This window comes from Cydia amplana, chromosome 17 (genome assembly GCF_948474715.1).
Source record: "Cydia amplana chromosome 17, ilCydAmpl1.1, whole genome shotgun sequence".
In the NCBI taxonomy this organism is placed as follows: Eukaryota; Metazoa; Arthropoda; class Insecta; order Lepidoptera; family Tortricidae; genus Cydia; species Cydia amplana.
Window position 1 is genome coordinate 9,523,327 of NC_086085.1, and position 17,007 is coordinate 9,540,333.

The window sequence follows — 17,007 nt, forward strand, 5'->3', positions numbered from 1 at the left end:
GGCCAATCTCATCTAGCGTCCACACGTACATAAATTAAATCCCCAATTTGCATACCATAGACAATTACTATGAAAATTGGCATTTTTGTGCCCGCACCTGCTGATTTCATCGGGGAATCAAATTGATGTTTGCGTCCGCACGTCCTGATTTGATCGGAAAATGTCATCAGATTGGCGAAAAATTGTCCTGTCTGGATACCACTTTAGTAATGCTTGAGTAATGTACGTTCAGATATAATGATACTGCATCGATGAGATTTTTGGGTCGTAACATTCCATTAAATCTTTTTTTGTAATGAAAACAAAAAGTTAACGTTAACGCAGAAATATAGCTGGTCAACCAAATCTTGTCAGTAAAAAAAGGCGCGAAATTCAAATTTTCTATGGGACGATATCCCTTCGCGCCTACATTTTTCAAATTTGCCGCCTTTTTCTACTGTCAAGATCTGGTTGACCAAGTATAGTAATAAATCTCAAAAAGCCACAGGGCAATCTCAATCTCCTTATGGAACGTAATTAAACATTAAATTCAAACTTATTGTACTGTTTTGTAACATACCCCATTTCATGTCACATTTATTGTGACAGTTGTTTGACAGTTATAGTCCGGTATGTTACTGGTGTTTACTTGCTGTTTCTCAAAGAAAAGAAAGACCACACATTTTTAATTAACTATTAAATGGTTTCAAGTGCCTGCTGGTTGTTGTCGCTTAATCGGCACAAATAACCAACAAGATTCATTGATAAATGAAAAGGTTATCTATAAAAGTTAAACATGATACAATCAGTGCGATACACTCCTTCCTGTGTGATAAATTTCACGTTTCGGAACTCTGTAAGACTGCGACACAAATTAAATAAAGCTAAAGAAGAAAAACCACCTCCGAAAGTTGCCCAAGATGTCATGAACTACATTGAAAATACACCTGAATATGCTGGTATTAGAAATCAGATACCGAAGTTTCTTTTAAGGAAATACAAAGCTCCTGAGAGTATGTACCTTATAAATGAAGGTACTGCCAAAGAAATTGTCCAGGCTGTAAAGAAGAATCTGATAATACACTCCCCTATAGTTGAAGTTAATCCAGGATTGGGAATTTTGAGTAAGGAATTACTACAGTGCCAAAAAACTCATCTGTATATGTATGAAAGTTCCAGTCATTTTTCTCAATATCTAAAAGTAAGCATCATTATTGTTGAATTTTTTTACTAAAATACCTATTTTGAAATAAAACAAGAGTCATTTTTTAAAACCTAAATATGCAAATATTTACAGGATTTACAATCAAACTATCCTGGACGAGTGAATTATAAAATAGCAGACTTTTTTGGGATGTGGAAGCTTGCATTTCAAGATAAGATGGACCAAGGGAACAGAATTCAAGAGTTATTGGGTGATTTGGCAACTGATGATCCTGGTATGTTTTCCTTGTGCAATTTTATGAATTGTAACTGGATTTATTTAATACTTTTACAATTCAGTCTCAAAACCCAATACTACAAGTACAGACATTGGAAAAAGTCTTACAAACTTTCATAAAACAGCCTGAATTGTTTCATTTATCTTCCAGATAGAGTGGTTACAATAGTAGGATCAATGCCTGGCCTGTCTTTTGTCAAACATTTGATAAACACCATAGTGTTTCACAACACTACTAGCCATCTAGGCAGACCAGATCTGTTCATCACTATGCCTGGACATCACTATGAAGTAAGCTAGTAAAATTTAATACAAAAATTATTTTTAAACCTGAAATTAAGTTTGGTAGTTGATTGACATGCATACTGGTCACAACAACATACAAAAAAAAACCATTTAAGAGTTTTATTTTAGTTAACAGTGTTCTTAAATATGACTATTCAGTACTTATGTAAAATGTATCAGCTTGCTTATTTAATTGAAATTGTATAATTTACGTAATTTTTTTCCAGTTCCTAACGGACAATGAGATACAGAATAGAAAACATATGGCAGTACCAACTCTGTTTCAGCTTCTATTTGATTTCAAAATACTTGCAAATGTACCAAAAGTGCATTTCTTACCATGGACATATCCCACAACTAACAAGAGGGTTACACTGGTAATAATTAAGATTATCTAATTTTACTAGTATATCATCTATATTATAACATGGCAACATAAAATGAAAAATTATTAATTTATGACACGGTGGCTAATCATTCTCTAAAAAGCTGTGCTTTAGCCATCGTCAGCCTGCCGTTCCGTGGGCGACTTGAGCAGCGGTAGGTAGAATTTGTCAAATAGTCATTGACTATATATCTTAACAAAAACGACAGCTGACTGTGAAGTGCTGAATACAAACATGAAAAAAAGGCGCCTGTTGTTTTTGTTGCTGCAACGTTGCACATCGTAAGCAAAAGTGCTAATCAAGCACAGGCTTTTAAATTACCGGTTTTTATCCTATATTTTCCTTGTCCTAACATTCTTAAAGTATATATTTTACAGATGGATGAACATCGCTTGTACTTAGTGAATATCTCCCAAAAACGAGAGCTGCCAGTTCCACCTGAGTATTTGCCCCTGCTATGGTATTTCTTCAAGCCTCACATGTTTTCCAAGTCCACAAGGGTGATTCCAATGTTAGAGTGAGTATTTTAATTTCTGTATACTATTTAAATTATACAGCTCGATAGCTAATGCAGAGGTCCACTACAGCAAACGCTAAATCGCCATACAGGTAAAAATTGTAAATTAAGTTAGGGCTCATTTAGACGACGTGCGAACTCGTATACGATTTTAGACACATTGCGCACCATTGAGGTTACATCAATTTAGCCGACCGATCAAACGACGCAATGTATTCAAACTCGCATGCGAGTTCTCGCCCCATCTAAATGAGCCCTAAAGGCTGATTTAGACGGCGCGCGAACTCGCATGCGATTTTAGTTACATTGCGGACTGTTGGTTACGTCCAATTCAACCGACCGATCAAAACCCGCAATGTAATGAAACTCGCATCGTCTAAATCAGCGGTCGGCAACCTTTTAGCGGCCAAGGGCCACATAGTAGTTAACGAAGTTGACGCGGGCCGCAATTTGTTAATATTTATGGCTTTATCAGACATTGTCGTTTGTCAATATTACATACAAAACAACCAGGGAGGCTCGCGGGCCGCTAGTGACACGTTCACGGGCCGCGGGTTGCCGACCGCTGGTCTAAATGAGCCCTTTGTCTGTGCGCAGTTTCTTTGGTATATGACATATTTCAGTTTACAAAATGTGTTTGCAGACAATGGATACCTGGTTGCGGCGTGTGGCTGATCACGGGCCAGGACCCGCCGGACACCGACCGGCGGCTGGCGCCGGGTGCCGGCGACGCGCCGCTGCCGCACATGACGATATTCACAGAGTTCGGAGACCTCAACCTAAAGCAGAAGATTACTGTCTTTAAAAAGTACGTGTTTACTTCTTAAACTCAAGTTTTTTCTTTGTCATGTCACTCATGTATCCTCATACATTCCAAGTTCAAACTGATTATACGATATCGCGTCCGCAATGACAATCAAAAATTAAATATTAATATAATTATATGGCAGGGCAAAAATTAAACATATGGCGTGTTAAGGTAGGTATAGCCTTTCAAGTGGCAGGGCCACTGGCTCGTGGTCGATTAAGTCATTTAAATTTAAAATTTGATTAATTGAGATAAAATCAAAATTCCAACTACTAAAAAACGACGTATGCCACTTAAAGGGATAGGTAAATTATGATTATTGATTAATTATAATTACATTAATTACCATCCTTTGCGTTGTGCTATCGAATAAAAAATAATCAGTTATATGTAGGTATTTATTATTGCTTTCCGGGAGTTTATTTCGATATTTTTATTGTTTCAGATTAATATCATGGCCGGAATTCGAGCAATGTCCATTCCGGGTATCCATGGAGAATAATCTACCAAAGTTCGTGACCGCAGTCGAAGACGACGAGAAAACCAGTATAGGCTCGCCTATAGACGATATTGAAAGTTCAGATACCGAAAACGAGACCTGATTGAATACGGAACATGCGCGTTATCTTAATATGGTCGATTCGAACAACAATGACGCTTACCACGAGGAATTTCGTATATTGAACCGCCTGTTCCTGTCTTTATCGCACACGCGTAATTAGGTATATGCTGTCCTGCCCATGATGCCGGCTGTCAATGACACGACGCGAGCGGGACAACAATTTACCTATGCGCGTGCGATAGAAACAATCGGGTCAATGTACGAAATACCGCGTACTGTCGTCTTTTCTTTAACCTTTTGAACGCCAAACGGCACATCCATTTGCCGTGCCACTGACGCCACGGGGGTAAAATTTAGTTTTGTGAATAAATAATGCCAACCTAAAAGGTGAGAGTCAGAATGGCGGGTGTATGTAAATAAAAATGAACAAAAAGCATACCATATTTTAGTACCTAATTTGTACTATTTGGTACCTCATATAAAAAAATTAGTACCTCACGGTATTTAAAGTTATTACCAAAAAACGTTACACCCGCCAACCTGACAGTCAGAATGGCGGGTGTATTTTATTACGCTATGATCCCGCGATTATTGATAAATTCTATAAAAGCCAAATTTTAGTACCTTTTTAATACTTTAATATTCAATTATAAATTGAACCATTTTATTTGTGGTTTCCGAGTTTTACTAATTTTACACATTGCATTGCTATTGAAAAAAATCAGGCGCTTTAATTTTTCACCGTATCGATATCGTTTTTAAGAAAAAACGCTACGCTACAACTATTTTTATTACGCCAGGATTTAGTACCTTTCATGTTTAATCTGTTACCCTTTCACGGTTAATCTGTTAGGTTCAATTAACTATGAAAATTACGTCTTACAAATGGCCAGGAGCCATGTCAAGGGATGCTTCCTAAGAAGAAATTCCGCTCTTCATTGTGCATGTAATTGTGCACCTAATACCTATTCTTAAGTACATGGTGATTAATCAAATAAAACTTGCAAATTATGTCTGTTTGTCCGTATATTAGTGTGATGAATATACTTCTTTGTGGGATTCCGTTGATGTCCTTGTTTTGCTAAGAAATGCTAAGTACCACATACTATATTCTACTGTGAATACGATTGAAATACATACCTTTTACAAGCAATATTTTCATTTAACTATTCTTACATGAGGTTTTTCTATCGTCTCGGTTAGTTTCTTAACTTATACATAACTAACAAAATACCACACCCGGTAGTATTTTCATGTTTAATATCCAAAAGGTGGATACAGGGTGGATTTTCTTTTTGAGTCAGTGAGGGCAGCTACCAGATCCCGTGCTGCTACGAGAAAACGGTCTTAGAAGACCTTCCCTCGATTTCAAATTAATAAAGATTGGCTTTTACAGATTTTGAAAAAAATATACAAGGTGCGAGAAAAAGGTCATTTTTGCAAACTTTTTGAAGTGAAAACTTCTTTGGCGGCGCTGGGCACTTTTTGAGGTGGGGAAAAAATGATAAACTCGAGACAGCGTAAGGCGATCACGTGACCGTAAGGGGCGTAAGGCGATCACGTGGCATTTAAATGAATAAAGAAAAACTCAATGTTATTTGACATTTATGTTGCGGACTCCTTTTCAAGACTCTTTACCTATGTTCAAATAATTTGACGTTGTCATGGCAGTATGTAAATAAACATGTCAATGAAAAAGTGTGATCTTATTTGAGAATGATAATAATATATAATAAATAAATAGAATACCTCCGCTAAACGTATGTATCGTGTTACAGGGCGTCGGTAACATAGTGTGGTGAGTTTTCACTTCTATCGGCACTCCCGGAGTGCAACCGTTGTTGCTTGTTTTTTGATGCCAATCGATCCCATTCCTATTGAGGATCAAAAGCTTGTATGGAACCAAAAAAAAAACTTCCGGCTAGAAAAGCCACAAATCGAGGAAAACTTTTCCCATACTCTTTGTATGAAAATGAAAACTTTTATTTTTCACATGCTATTTTTGTATGCCAATCGATTTCCTTCCTATTCAGTATCAATAGTTTCCTTGGGGTCAACTTACGGTAATGTACTAAAAAGTCAACAAATAAAAAAAAACTTTTTCCATACATTTACTATGGAGAAAACGTGAAATTTAATTCACATTCTTCTATCTGCCCAATCAGTCCTGTTCCTGTTACATTTAAAGATCATAATACTGTATGAAGACATCATACTGCTGTAAGACTGATGGGCGAGATAGAAAATTGTGAATAAAATTTCACGTTTTCTCCATAGTAAATGTATGGAAAAAGTATTTATTAATTTGTGGCTTTTTAGTACATTATCGGAAGTTGACCCCTAGGAAGCTATTGATACTGGATAGGAATGGAATCGATTTTCATACAAAAATAGCATGTGAAAAATAAAAGTTTTCATTTTCATACAAATTGTATGGGAAAAGTTTTCCTCGATTTGTGGCTTCTCTAGTCGGATTTTCTTTTGGTTCTTTTGATCCTCAATAGGAATGAGATCGATTGGCATCAAAAAAAAGTTTGTAAAAATGACCTTTTTCTCGCACCCTGTATTTTTTTTCAAAATCTGTAAAAGCCAATCTTTATTAATTTGAAATCGAGGGAAGGTCTTCTAAGACCGTTTTCTCGTAGCAGCACGGGATCTGGTAGCTGCCCTCACTGACTCAAAAAGAAAATCCACCCTGTATAGAACCTTTTGGATATTAAACATGAAAATACTACCGGGTGTGGTATTTTGTTAGTTATGTATAAGTTAAGAAACTAACCAAGACGATAGAAAAACCTCATGTAAGAATAGTTAAATGAAAATATTGCTTGTAAAAGGTATGTATTTCAATCGTACTCACAGTAAAAATATAGTATGTGGTACTTAGCATATCTTAGCAAAACAAGGACATCAACGGGATCCCACAAAGAAGTATATTCATCACACTAATATAGGGACAAACAGACATAATTTGCAAGTTTTATTTGATTAATCACCATGTACTTAAGAATAGGTATTAGGTGCACAATTACATGCACAATGAAGAGCGGAATTTCTTCTTAGGAAGCATCCTTTGACATGGCGCCTGGCCATTTGTAAGACGTAATTTTCATAGTTAATTGAACCTAACAGATTAACCGTGAAAGGGTAACAGATTAAACATGAAAGGTACTAAATCCTGGCGTAATAAAAATAGTTGTAGCGTAGCGTTTTTTCTTAAAAACGATATAGATACGGTGAAAAATTAAAGCGCCTGAAATTTTTTAATAGCAATGCAAATTGTAAAATTAGTAAAACTCGGAAACCACAAATAAAATGGCTCAATTTATAATTGAATATTAAAGTACTAAAAAGGTACTAAAATTTGGCTTTTATAGAATTTATCAATAATCGCTGGATCATAGCGTAATAAAATACACCCGCCATTCTGACTGTCAGGTTGGCGGGTGTAACGTGTTTTGGTAATAACTTTAAATTCCGTGAGGTACTAATTTTTTTATATGAGGTACCAAATAGTACAAATTAGGTACTAAAATATGGTATGCTTTTTGTTTATTTTTGTTTACATACACCCGCCATTCTGACTCTCACCCTAAAAGTGGGGTGTTTTTCAGTAGATTTTCATCAAAAAACGATCGACGTCAAATGCCGTCTTTGGCGTCGTTGTCACGATTTTGCGTTGATGTCAAATGCCGTCTGTGGCGTTCAAAAGGTTAAGAATTTTCAGTTATGTCAGACCTCATTTTGGCCTATTGGCCAGTGTTGTCTTGTCACCAGAGTGCACCAGAGTTATTGATTGTAGTAAAGATGTTAAGTATAAAACAAAATCGTACCCCCGAGTTTGACAACTGAACTAAATGGCGCTGTATGTTTACCGCATAATTAATGTACGAAGCCATACAGCAGCCATCTATTATCTGTTAAATTCGAAACACGAAGTTGTCTAATAATTTTATTCATCTTATACTTGCCACCACAGGTCGCCGTTAGACTATAGTGTAATTGTAACTTACAGATTTATAAAATGAAGCCCAATTGTCACCCTTATTTCCTAAGCAATAGAGTTCATTGACTTAGGTATTTATTATAACTTCATTTACAGTTCATTGGTCACTCGGTCGACACAAAACATTCAGTTTAAGGATTTGAATTTTCTAGCTAGGTGAAAAAATATGATGTTTATGAATCTAATACTTATTTTATACGTACCTAATTATTGTTAAATAAATAAAACACTAAAAAGGATATAAGTGTTTATCTCTTCTATTAACAATACATATTTACATTTTAACAATATTAGATCATTATACATAACTGAACATTGCTGTTTGGTGTTAGTTCTCATTTACCTATATACCTACATAAAACTTGCACTCGATAGAATTATAAGTGCAATGAAATGAAAATAGGTACATCAACGGAAATGGTGAAACAACCACCACGATCCACGAATTACATTCTCAGTTGCATTTAGGCCGCCGGCAGCCCTTTATAGCCTGTCGCTACTTTAGTCGAATGATGGTCCCTATGATAGTCCATTCTTATATGGAGTAGAGCTGTCACGTACTCACGCAAAAATGTTAGTAGGCATGTTTTGGAAGTTTAGCAAGTGCATTTAATTATAAAAATAAAAATACGGTAAAAACATATTCATTCAACCAAAAGAGAAAGAACTGTCATAGGGACCATCATTCGACTTTGCAGCTACCATTGGGGGTTAATTGTAACTACACAGAGTAAAGTAAGTATAATATATGATGCCACCTAAGTTGACTTGTCATAAATCAAATACTGAAATGGAGATCATATAAAAAATCAAGTACATGAAGATGAAGGAAACTCACAGGTTAAGGGCAAGTACTGAAAATAGGTCCTCTAGCGGGAACCAATAAGAATGTTAGCTCCGTTTTATAGTGTCACTGCACTTATTGACGCCGAATCGGCTCGGCTTGAGCCTTCAGTCTACTACTAGAACATTTCATACCTACTAAAGTAGGGACGCTTAGCACGAAGAATATTTACTTTACCTACTACTATCTATTCTGTGCAACAGTACTATTATTTATTCATTCTATACTATTCGAGCCGAAGTGAATCGAGTTACGTTATTATAGCTTTTACTATATGGAATGGTCACAAGCTTTTTTTTTAGCTTGCGTAACCGTGTTCGGCGTCGACAAATGCGATAACACTGTTTTCCTGCTGAAGCTAAACGGGTGATAAAACGCGGTAAGGAGGTATTACCACTTTAGACCTTAGAGCAGTTCAGTTTGCAACCTAAAGTGTGCATGTGAGAAGGTAGCACAGCCACCACACGGGATTGTTACGCCATTTAGGGTTCTAGCTAAATTGGTTGTTCCATACTTACATACGCTATGGAATGTCCAATTTAGCTAGAATCCTAAATGGTGTAACAATCACGGAGCGTGACTGTACTTCCTTTGACTATCCATATCATAAAATATTATTTATATTATACATGAGTCATGTAACATGACTAAAGTCAAAGGTTTTTATTTATAACATATCATATTAGAAACTAGAAAGTTGTTGGGCAATTCAGAGGATTTTTTTAGCGTATAAAATTGAAACATTGAAGATACATAGGTATATCATTAAATTGGCATTAAATAAATCAAATTTAGATTTACTTATTACAAAGGAAATTACTTATTTGTTGGATGCGTTTGCTGTGATGCTGTAAGAACGAATAACTACCAATTTCCATTAATAACAATAAGTGACACTAAGGAAATTTTAATTATTGCTGGGCACAATGAAATTAAACAAAAATTGATCAATAAATATAATCTACTTAATTAACTACAATAGGCTAAAATTCACAAATCACGTATTTACATATTAATATAATCACAATTTTATTAATTTGCGATATAAATTAATTCACATCGCTTCCAAATTGGACGGGAACATATGACTATAATAAAATAAATAAAGTATATCAAATTATATAACATATCATTAATTAGATAAGTGATGGTTGCAGGATTACGTAAGCCGAACAAACTCTATTTTTTTTGCCATGTCAGTAAAATAATGGAATGAAAATGCGCTAGCTCCAGTTATCTGTAGATACGACTAGGTATGTGCTGTGTCGAATAGATTTGAACCTTAAAATTATTAGCGCTTTCCTCACGAAGTGTATTAGAATTAGAGCATTGTAATGACGTAAGTGCCAAACGTTTTAAGTATCCTTTTTATACGTAACAACACACGAACTAGATTATATATAACTTTTCGTAAGCCCGCATATGTATTTTTATCTGTTACACGAGTTTAAACAGGCCGACATGAGGCCGAAGTAACGTAAAACGGGTCAAACGACATTTGACCTAAACAGGCAATGAAGCTGAACCCTTCCTTTGCGCTTGATTGGTCACGTCCTTGCTCACTTTTGTATGCGTCTGCCTTTTTTAAATAACTTTGTCAAATAAAATTACAATATGAAGAGTAAAATTAAATAAAAATAGGTACTTACACGAACAGCGCTCTTTCCTCAACCAGGCGCTGGATAAAAGGAATTTTATATACTTTATGAAACACCACCACCCTATTTACAAATATTTAAGTACAGTTAAGTAAGTGATGTACAGTTAATTCTGTGTCGTTATAAGTTTTGAAAGTGTCTGTCGTTATATGAACTGTGGTTGCTCGATTTAGGTGTTATGTAATGCGTTATTGGTATCTCAAGTGCTTGGTTATTCTGTTTGGTTTGTTTCGTAGATTTCTGAATACTCAAGTTCGTGTGAACGTTTAAACTTATCGTGTTTAATCCGTTCTGCGGTTTTACCGAAGGGCTCGACACAAAATCGGTCCATTCGTCGTCATCGGCGAACGTAGTGGTTTTCTTTGGTAATGACTGTTGTGGTTTAGGTTTGCTGGATACGAATTCGCCCCATATGTCATCTTCGGGCTGGGTTTGTACTGGCGCCTTGTGACTGTGCACGGGCGAGGCGCCTTTGCTGTTGCCACTCACGCTCAAGTCACTTTTCAGCGAATTCAGTGTTTCTACTGGGTTGAATCTTGATAGATCTTGTAAGTTAATTCCAGGATTCGGCCAGTTGATTTGTGAGAAACTCTCTAAAGATAAAGGTTGCAAAATCTGTGCAGTGTTCTGTGGAGTCTGTGACGAACTCATTGTCGGTTGCAACACCGCGCTCAGAGGCGGCGCGAGGGAGGGCGCTTTTGCAACTGTTTCTTTCACTTTCGGCACACTTATTGCTATATTATTCTGATGCATAAAAGGTTCGCTATAATTTAAAATATCGTTTGATTTGGTAAATGATATGGGGTCAGACTTAGATTCAATTTTTGGAAATACAAAATCTGATTTTGGCTCTTGGTTTGATGCAACTCGTGTAATATTTTGACTGAAGTCCGCTGCTACAAAATTACTAAAGTTGCTAACAGGTGGTGCCAGAGATGGCTCCTTGGATGGAAGAGCTGACTGGAATGTATCAAAATCATCGTCAAAGGAATCGTTACTCTTACTAGGTGGCTCAATACTTTTAATACTGTTATCGTTCACGACACTAGCGTCGTCTACTTGAGGAGTCTTCTCGGACTCTATACTGGGAGTTTTAGTTTCTTGGGCATCATTATTCCAAGTGGTGTTGGAAGCAAATTCGGTAAAATCATCAAAAGTTTCTTTCACTTCTCCAGGCGAAGGCCAGTTTAATGTAGGCATGATGGGTTCTATTTTTATAGGTTGCAGTAAGCCAATGGAATATGGACTTGGTTGGAGCTGGTTCGCACTCGTTGGCGGTTCAACGCCATCCAAAGATGGTCCTGTAGTCCCTGGTTTCACTTCTAATGCGTCAACTTTAAAAGAACCTTTGAAATCTTGGAAATCGGAGTAATCTGCGTCATCTGAAACTTTAGCATCAGTTGGAACTTCAGATTTCTCCTCGGTGGGGTTTTTATCAGTCTCCATAGAAGATTGCGACAAAAATGAGGGCCCACTGTAGTGAATTGTTTTTGATCGAGGTGTCTCAGAGTCAGTGGGTGTGAAGATGTGAGTATCGGGCAGGTTGATTTGTCGTATTGGTTGAACATCGAGAGTGCTCGAGTATATTTTGTCGGACTTCGTTGATAGATCCGTGTCGAATACGTCTAAGTCTGTCGGCCTCTTCGGTGCAGCGACGTTAGTCTCCTTATTGCAAGCTGAAAAACATAATAAAATAAATTAGAAAGACGCCTATACGATCGGCCAAAAGATACAACAGTCTACTAAGAATAAGGTTCATGTTCGGCGTAATCCATTTATAGTGACAACGAACAGCATAATGTCAAAGTTCAAACTTTGCTTGACGTCACAAATACCGATTCTAATGATGAAACCATACTCTGGAGTTCTAATACAATTAAGTTACTTATTGTGTCATTTTATAAATTTGGGTGACTAAACCATAATGATATAATCCAAGAAACTTTTATTTCTAATCCTAGATGGATTCAGTTGACGAGCTTTTAGGTAGTTCCAAATGACCTCTTAACGTCGAATCGAAACGTCGTCGTTGTCCTAATATGAAAGTCGCTCATAATTACATACATCGCTTCGAGTCTACTCACTAACTCCAGGAAATACCTACTCTTGTGATTAGAGCCTGAACTATAGTGGATTGCTATGTTATAGGGGCATACCAGTTTTTTACCATTATACGCCTAAAATGGAACTTCAAATCAAGTATGACTTGTTTAGCTTTCCTAGCTACAGTTAACGTTGTGTGTCACTTACCGTGTGATAGCAACTCTGATATCTTGAGGGTGGAATGGTTGTGGGCCATTTGGTCTAGGGTGGCCATGAGGTGTTCTAAATCTAGGAGTAGGGCTTCGGCATAGGTGACTAGGGTAAAGGGCAAGCAGAGTACCAGGTGATTGTTAATCCATGTGCAAGACATGCAAAAGAATTTACAGTGATTTAAATAAGCTTATTGTATTAGCAGTCTAGTACATAGCGGTTGTTATTATTTGCTTGTTTGTAGGTATTAAAGAGAATTTAGATATCATTGTGTGTTTTTGTGCAATATTTATGATTGTAGCATTTATAGAGCTTACACTTCAAGGTAAAAATATGTGTTGTTATCAACTTTTGTTTTATACCCTTTTTACAGGTTTTGATCTAATGACATTGTTAGAATATTATGAACTAGTACCAAAATATTACTTTTAGTAATTTTACCAAAATTCATAAAAGGCAAAGCAACAAGATTTTAATAATCTAATGTTAACTTTCATAGAGTTTACATGTGAATCAAACAGCTAATATTTTTAGTATTAATTTAATCTTAACAGCAAAATGGGTAATGCTTTTACAACATCATATTTGTACCCTGAAGTTTCCTTGTTTCTGCCATTCTTGAGTCACACACACACATTTTGTATCGTAATCATTGTTAGTTGGACTAGTGAGATAATGTACATTGTTATTGCAAGTGGTCATGTGAAACTGTATACAGTAAGTACTCACATTCTTGGCCATCAGCTGTGAAAGGGTCAGACCAGGTTCCTGATGGCTTGACATGTTTCTCAGTCGCTTCTGAGGTAGTCTGGCCTGACAGTGTGGCTTGCTTCTGGGGTTGTAGTGGGGCAACACTCAAGTTAGCCGCATATTTAGGCATGTTGTAGCTCCACTTCGGACCAAATAACTGGAATTTATAAAAATTTTTTTTACTGTTAGTGAAATAATTTATGGCAAATAATTATCTCATTTGCAATGAATTGAAATTGCTAAAAAATTGTACTTAGGCTATATTTGCCGCATTTAGTTGTGGAGTTAGTTAGGATGTTGGTCTGTGGTTAGGATGGAAAATCGCCTTAGAAATACATTCATGTTTAAAAATATGTAATAAATTAAAGATAACTTACAATGTTTCTTGAATCTATACATAAAGCCTTCAAAAGAGTTTTCTGTCCTATAGAACTGTTCCAGTTGACAATATATGGCTGCCGCACATCAGTCTCCAGCAGGTGGCCCCAAGTCTCGCACAGCATCCCTTCAAGTCTACCATCAAACACTGTCTCAGGCTCAGGTATTTCCTCATCAAATATAGAATACAATATCTTACTTATGTTCTCAAGTAGTTGACTTTCACTTTCTGTTGATTGGAAATCTAATACCCGTGTTAGTGGATCTTGTATGTCATTTTCATTGTCCTTAGTTTCCTGTACTGATGATTTAAAATCATCAAAATCTCCAAAGTCATCATCATCCTCAACAATATTTTGCTGTAATGATTGTCCATCAGGAACACTCGCTACTTGTGATTTAAACTCGTCAAAGATTGGGGGTTCCGTTTTTTCTGTATCATCAAAATAAGCTTCAAATGCCCCAAAATCGGAACTGACAGGCATTTGACTCTGGTCCGTTGATTCAGTTTGATTGCTTTCCCATGGATTTTCACAAGCATCTACAATAGCTGTGATTGTTGATGGTTTGATATTTGATGCAGTGTGGAAGTCATTGAAATCTCCAAATTCATCATCATCATCAGTTTCATTGTTCACTTCTGTTAATACTTGTTGAAATGTTTCAGGAGCTTGTAGAGGTTCAACCTGATCATTCATATTAAAGCTAGGATCAGTTTCTGTTTCATTTTTAACTTCTATATAATCAGTAACATTTTCATTGTCCATTTTCAGGTCATCTATTGTATTAGGAGGATCATCAATATCATCTAAGCTCGGAGGGGTACTTGTAATCTCGTCTGAAGGTAAAGTCTCATGGAGATCGCTAGTAATAATACTGGTTACATCTGGAATGTGGGGTGATTTCTCTTTATCAGAGCTCTCACTCTTGTCAATATCTGCATTACTGTCATACAGTTCATTTTTGACAACTGAATTTAAAGACTCTTCTTCAACAGTTAAATTTAAGTCTTCTATATTTAGCTCTTCCTCATTGTTTATCTTTTTGTTGGTCTGTGTGTCTTCGCAATTTAAATTCTCTACAGTTTTTAGCTCTGCCTCGTGGTTTTCATTGTTCATACTATCAATTTCAGTTACATTATGTAATTTTACTTCAATTTCCTGTTGCTGTTCATCATTTAGTTTGTTTTCTATGTTAGTATTGGTCCAGTTCAATGTATCATTGTCACAAGCATTTTTAACCGTTTCACTGCTGTCTCCATGATTTGTATTATTTATATGTATTGGTTCACTCAATGGTTTATTTACTGATATAGCAGATTGGAAATGATTATAAGTAGAAAAACTGCCATAGTCATAGTCATCCTCTTGAGACACTGAAAATAAAAACATACTCCTTACATAAACAGGACACAGAATTAAATAAATTGACTTGCACAAATATGCTTGATAGTCATATTTATATTATTTCTGACAGAATATGAGGAAATAAGACACGTAACAATGAACTCGACCTGTCTGTACGATATACATAAAACTAGGTGGAGCTTTATTACATTGGGTTTTGCTTAAGCGTGGTATTTTCAGAGAACTGTAAAGAACTTACGATTATATTGTAAATCAAAGTCCTCGGGGTCTTTGTCGTCTTCACACTGATCAGGCGGAGGAGGAGTACTGCAAACAAGTGGAGGAATCGACATTGTCTTGTACTCTAACGTCGCTGTGTCACTGTACCAACCAAAGGGCTCTTCATGCAACCGAGTTCAATTTTAGTAAATACATTAATAGTTTGATAAGCACTACATAGCACTGGACACAATTAACTATATTTAACGTAACGAGGCCAGCTGTTGTTAATTGACAAAATTTTGCTACGACGATTCACGATTGTAGTATTGAACTGACAGAATTACTGTCAAATGAAATACCTATATATCTGCGTTCAGAACAACTTTTAATGACAGCGTTTTACACAAAAATAAAACGCTAATTAAATAACTTACCATATTCGGAACCTAAAGTAATATATTGAGAGTGGCAACACTGTAGTTAGTCGTATTGTCCTTTTCTAGCATATACGTCCATCTCTCTCTCCCACACCCCCACCACTTCAGGCAGTTGCGTTTGACAATTTTGACAGTTAGAAACAAACGCAAATTACCTCATTGTCTCAAAATTATACATATTTACACCAGGCAGGATTAAAACTTTAGGTTCCGAATATGGTAAGTTATAGTCCGTCAACCAAATCTTGTCAGTAGCAATGTAAAGCAAACTAAAGTAGGGCAACACTCAAAGAGCAGTATTGCGCTAAGAAAAGCAGCAATGTACATCGAACCATAAGATTTTTTTCCGCTGAGCGCGCCCTGCGTACGTCAATTCAAATTGTCACTCGCGGTTTATTGAAAAAAATTGAAACATGGACGGACAATTTAAAAGCGATGTTAAAACAATGTTAATCAAAATGATGAACAAATTTAAAGATATCAAAAACAACTCTCTATCGTAGTGCTTATATTCTCTTTGTTCCCTATGTCTTCTAAGTTTACTAAAATAAAATCATATCAAAATGCAGATAATTAGATAGTCATATATTTGTTATTTACAATATAATATGCCACTTGTTAATGTAAATTAGTGTACTGTTCTGAATGAATATGACATACCTGTGTAATTTTTTTGATTGGTATATATTGTACAATATACATATTAAAAATAAAACAACTGATATTTGGGTGTTTATTTAATTTAAAGGTAAATAAGATAAGGGGCACTTTTCGACTTGGTTGCGTTGTACACGTATATAAACCGCCATAGGTAAGTATTGTCTGAAGAGATACTTTCTACTACGAACGCCTTATATTGGGCAAGATTTAATCCTGCAACAAACATGTATGGATTAGGTAGATATTGCGAAAGAACGGCGATATAATCAAGGCTCTTAATACTGTTTAAAAGGTTTACCTTTGTAAATAATCACAACTGATTGCTGAAAATATTAGACATGTGGGCCTATGGACGGTTTCCAGGACACAATTTATGGTCTTGTTGGATAGATTTAGGCATACGTTTTAATTTTATTTATGCCTTTTAACCCTAAAACAAAAAAACTGAACATAATCTTAAAAGTTCGAAAGAGTT

General features: G+C 36.0%; 2 protein-coding genes across 3 annotated transcripts; one reads left to right on the plus strand and one right to left on the minus strand.

The window, feature by feature from the left end:
* Positions 1-668: 668 nt before the first annotated feature.
* Positions 669-4,018, plus strand: LOC134656127 (dimethyladenosine transferase 2, mitochondrial). Its single transcript, XM_063511647.1, has 7 exons — positions 669-1,180; positions 1,277-1,418; positions 1,572-1,711; positions 1,933-2,082; positions 2,469-2,608; positions 3,252-3,416; positions 3,862-4,018. The coding sequence occupies exons 1-7, from the start codon at positions 776-778 to the stop codon at positions 4,016-4,018; spliced, it is 1,299 nt and encodes a 432-aa protein (XP_063367717.1). The 5' UTR covers positions 669-775.
* Positions 4,019-10,476: 6,458 nt separating this feature from the next.
* LOC134655785 (uncharacterized) lies at positions 10,477-15,771 on the minus strand. 2 transcript variants are annotated; one of them, XM_063511245.1, is made up of 5 exons: positions 15,473-15,771; positions 13,867-15,242; positions 13,469-13,646; positions 12,737-12,844; positions 10,477-12,162 (listed from the first exon to the last, which is right to left on the minus strand). In XM_063511245.1, the coding sequence occupies exons 1-5, from the start codon at positions 15,564-15,566 to the stop codon at positions 10,607-10,609; spliced, it is 3,312 nt and encodes a 1,103-aa protein (XP_063367315.1). In that variant the 5' UTR covers positions 15,567-15,771; the 3' UTR covers positions 10,477-10,606. The 2 variants fall into 2 exon arrangements, with proteins under 2 accessions (XP_063367315.1, XP_063367317.1); XM_063511247.1 differs by lacking the exon at positions 12,737-12,844.
* Positions 15,772-17,007: the final 1,236 nt, after the last annotated feature.

Bases quoted from the DNA above. Each gene is read 5' to 3' on its own strand.
- LOC134655785 (XM_063511245.1), bottom strand. From the start codon at position 15,566: ATGTCGATTCCTCCACTTGTTTGCAGTACTCCTCCTCCGCCTGATCAG. The intron at 15,243-15,472 runs GTAAGTTCTTTA...TTTTATTTTCAG, and splicing joins CTTTGATTTACAATATAATC to TGTCTCAAGAGGATGACTAT. The intron at 13,647-13,866 runs GTAAGTTATCTT...TATAAATTCCAG, and splicing joins GTATAGATTCAAGAAACATT to TTATTTGGTCCGAAGTGGAG.
- LOC134656127 (XM_063511647.1), top strand. From the start codon at position 776: ATGATACAATCAGTGCGATACACTCCTTCCTGTGTGATAAATTTCACG. The intron at 1,419-1,571 runs GTATGTTTTCCT...TTTATCTTCCAG, and splicing joins TTTGGCAACTGATGATCCTG to ATAGAGTGGTTACAATAGTA. The intron at 2,609-3,251 runs GTGAGTATTTTA...ATGTGTTTGCAG, and splicing joins AGGGTGATTCCAATGTTAGA to ACAATGGATACCTGGTTGCG.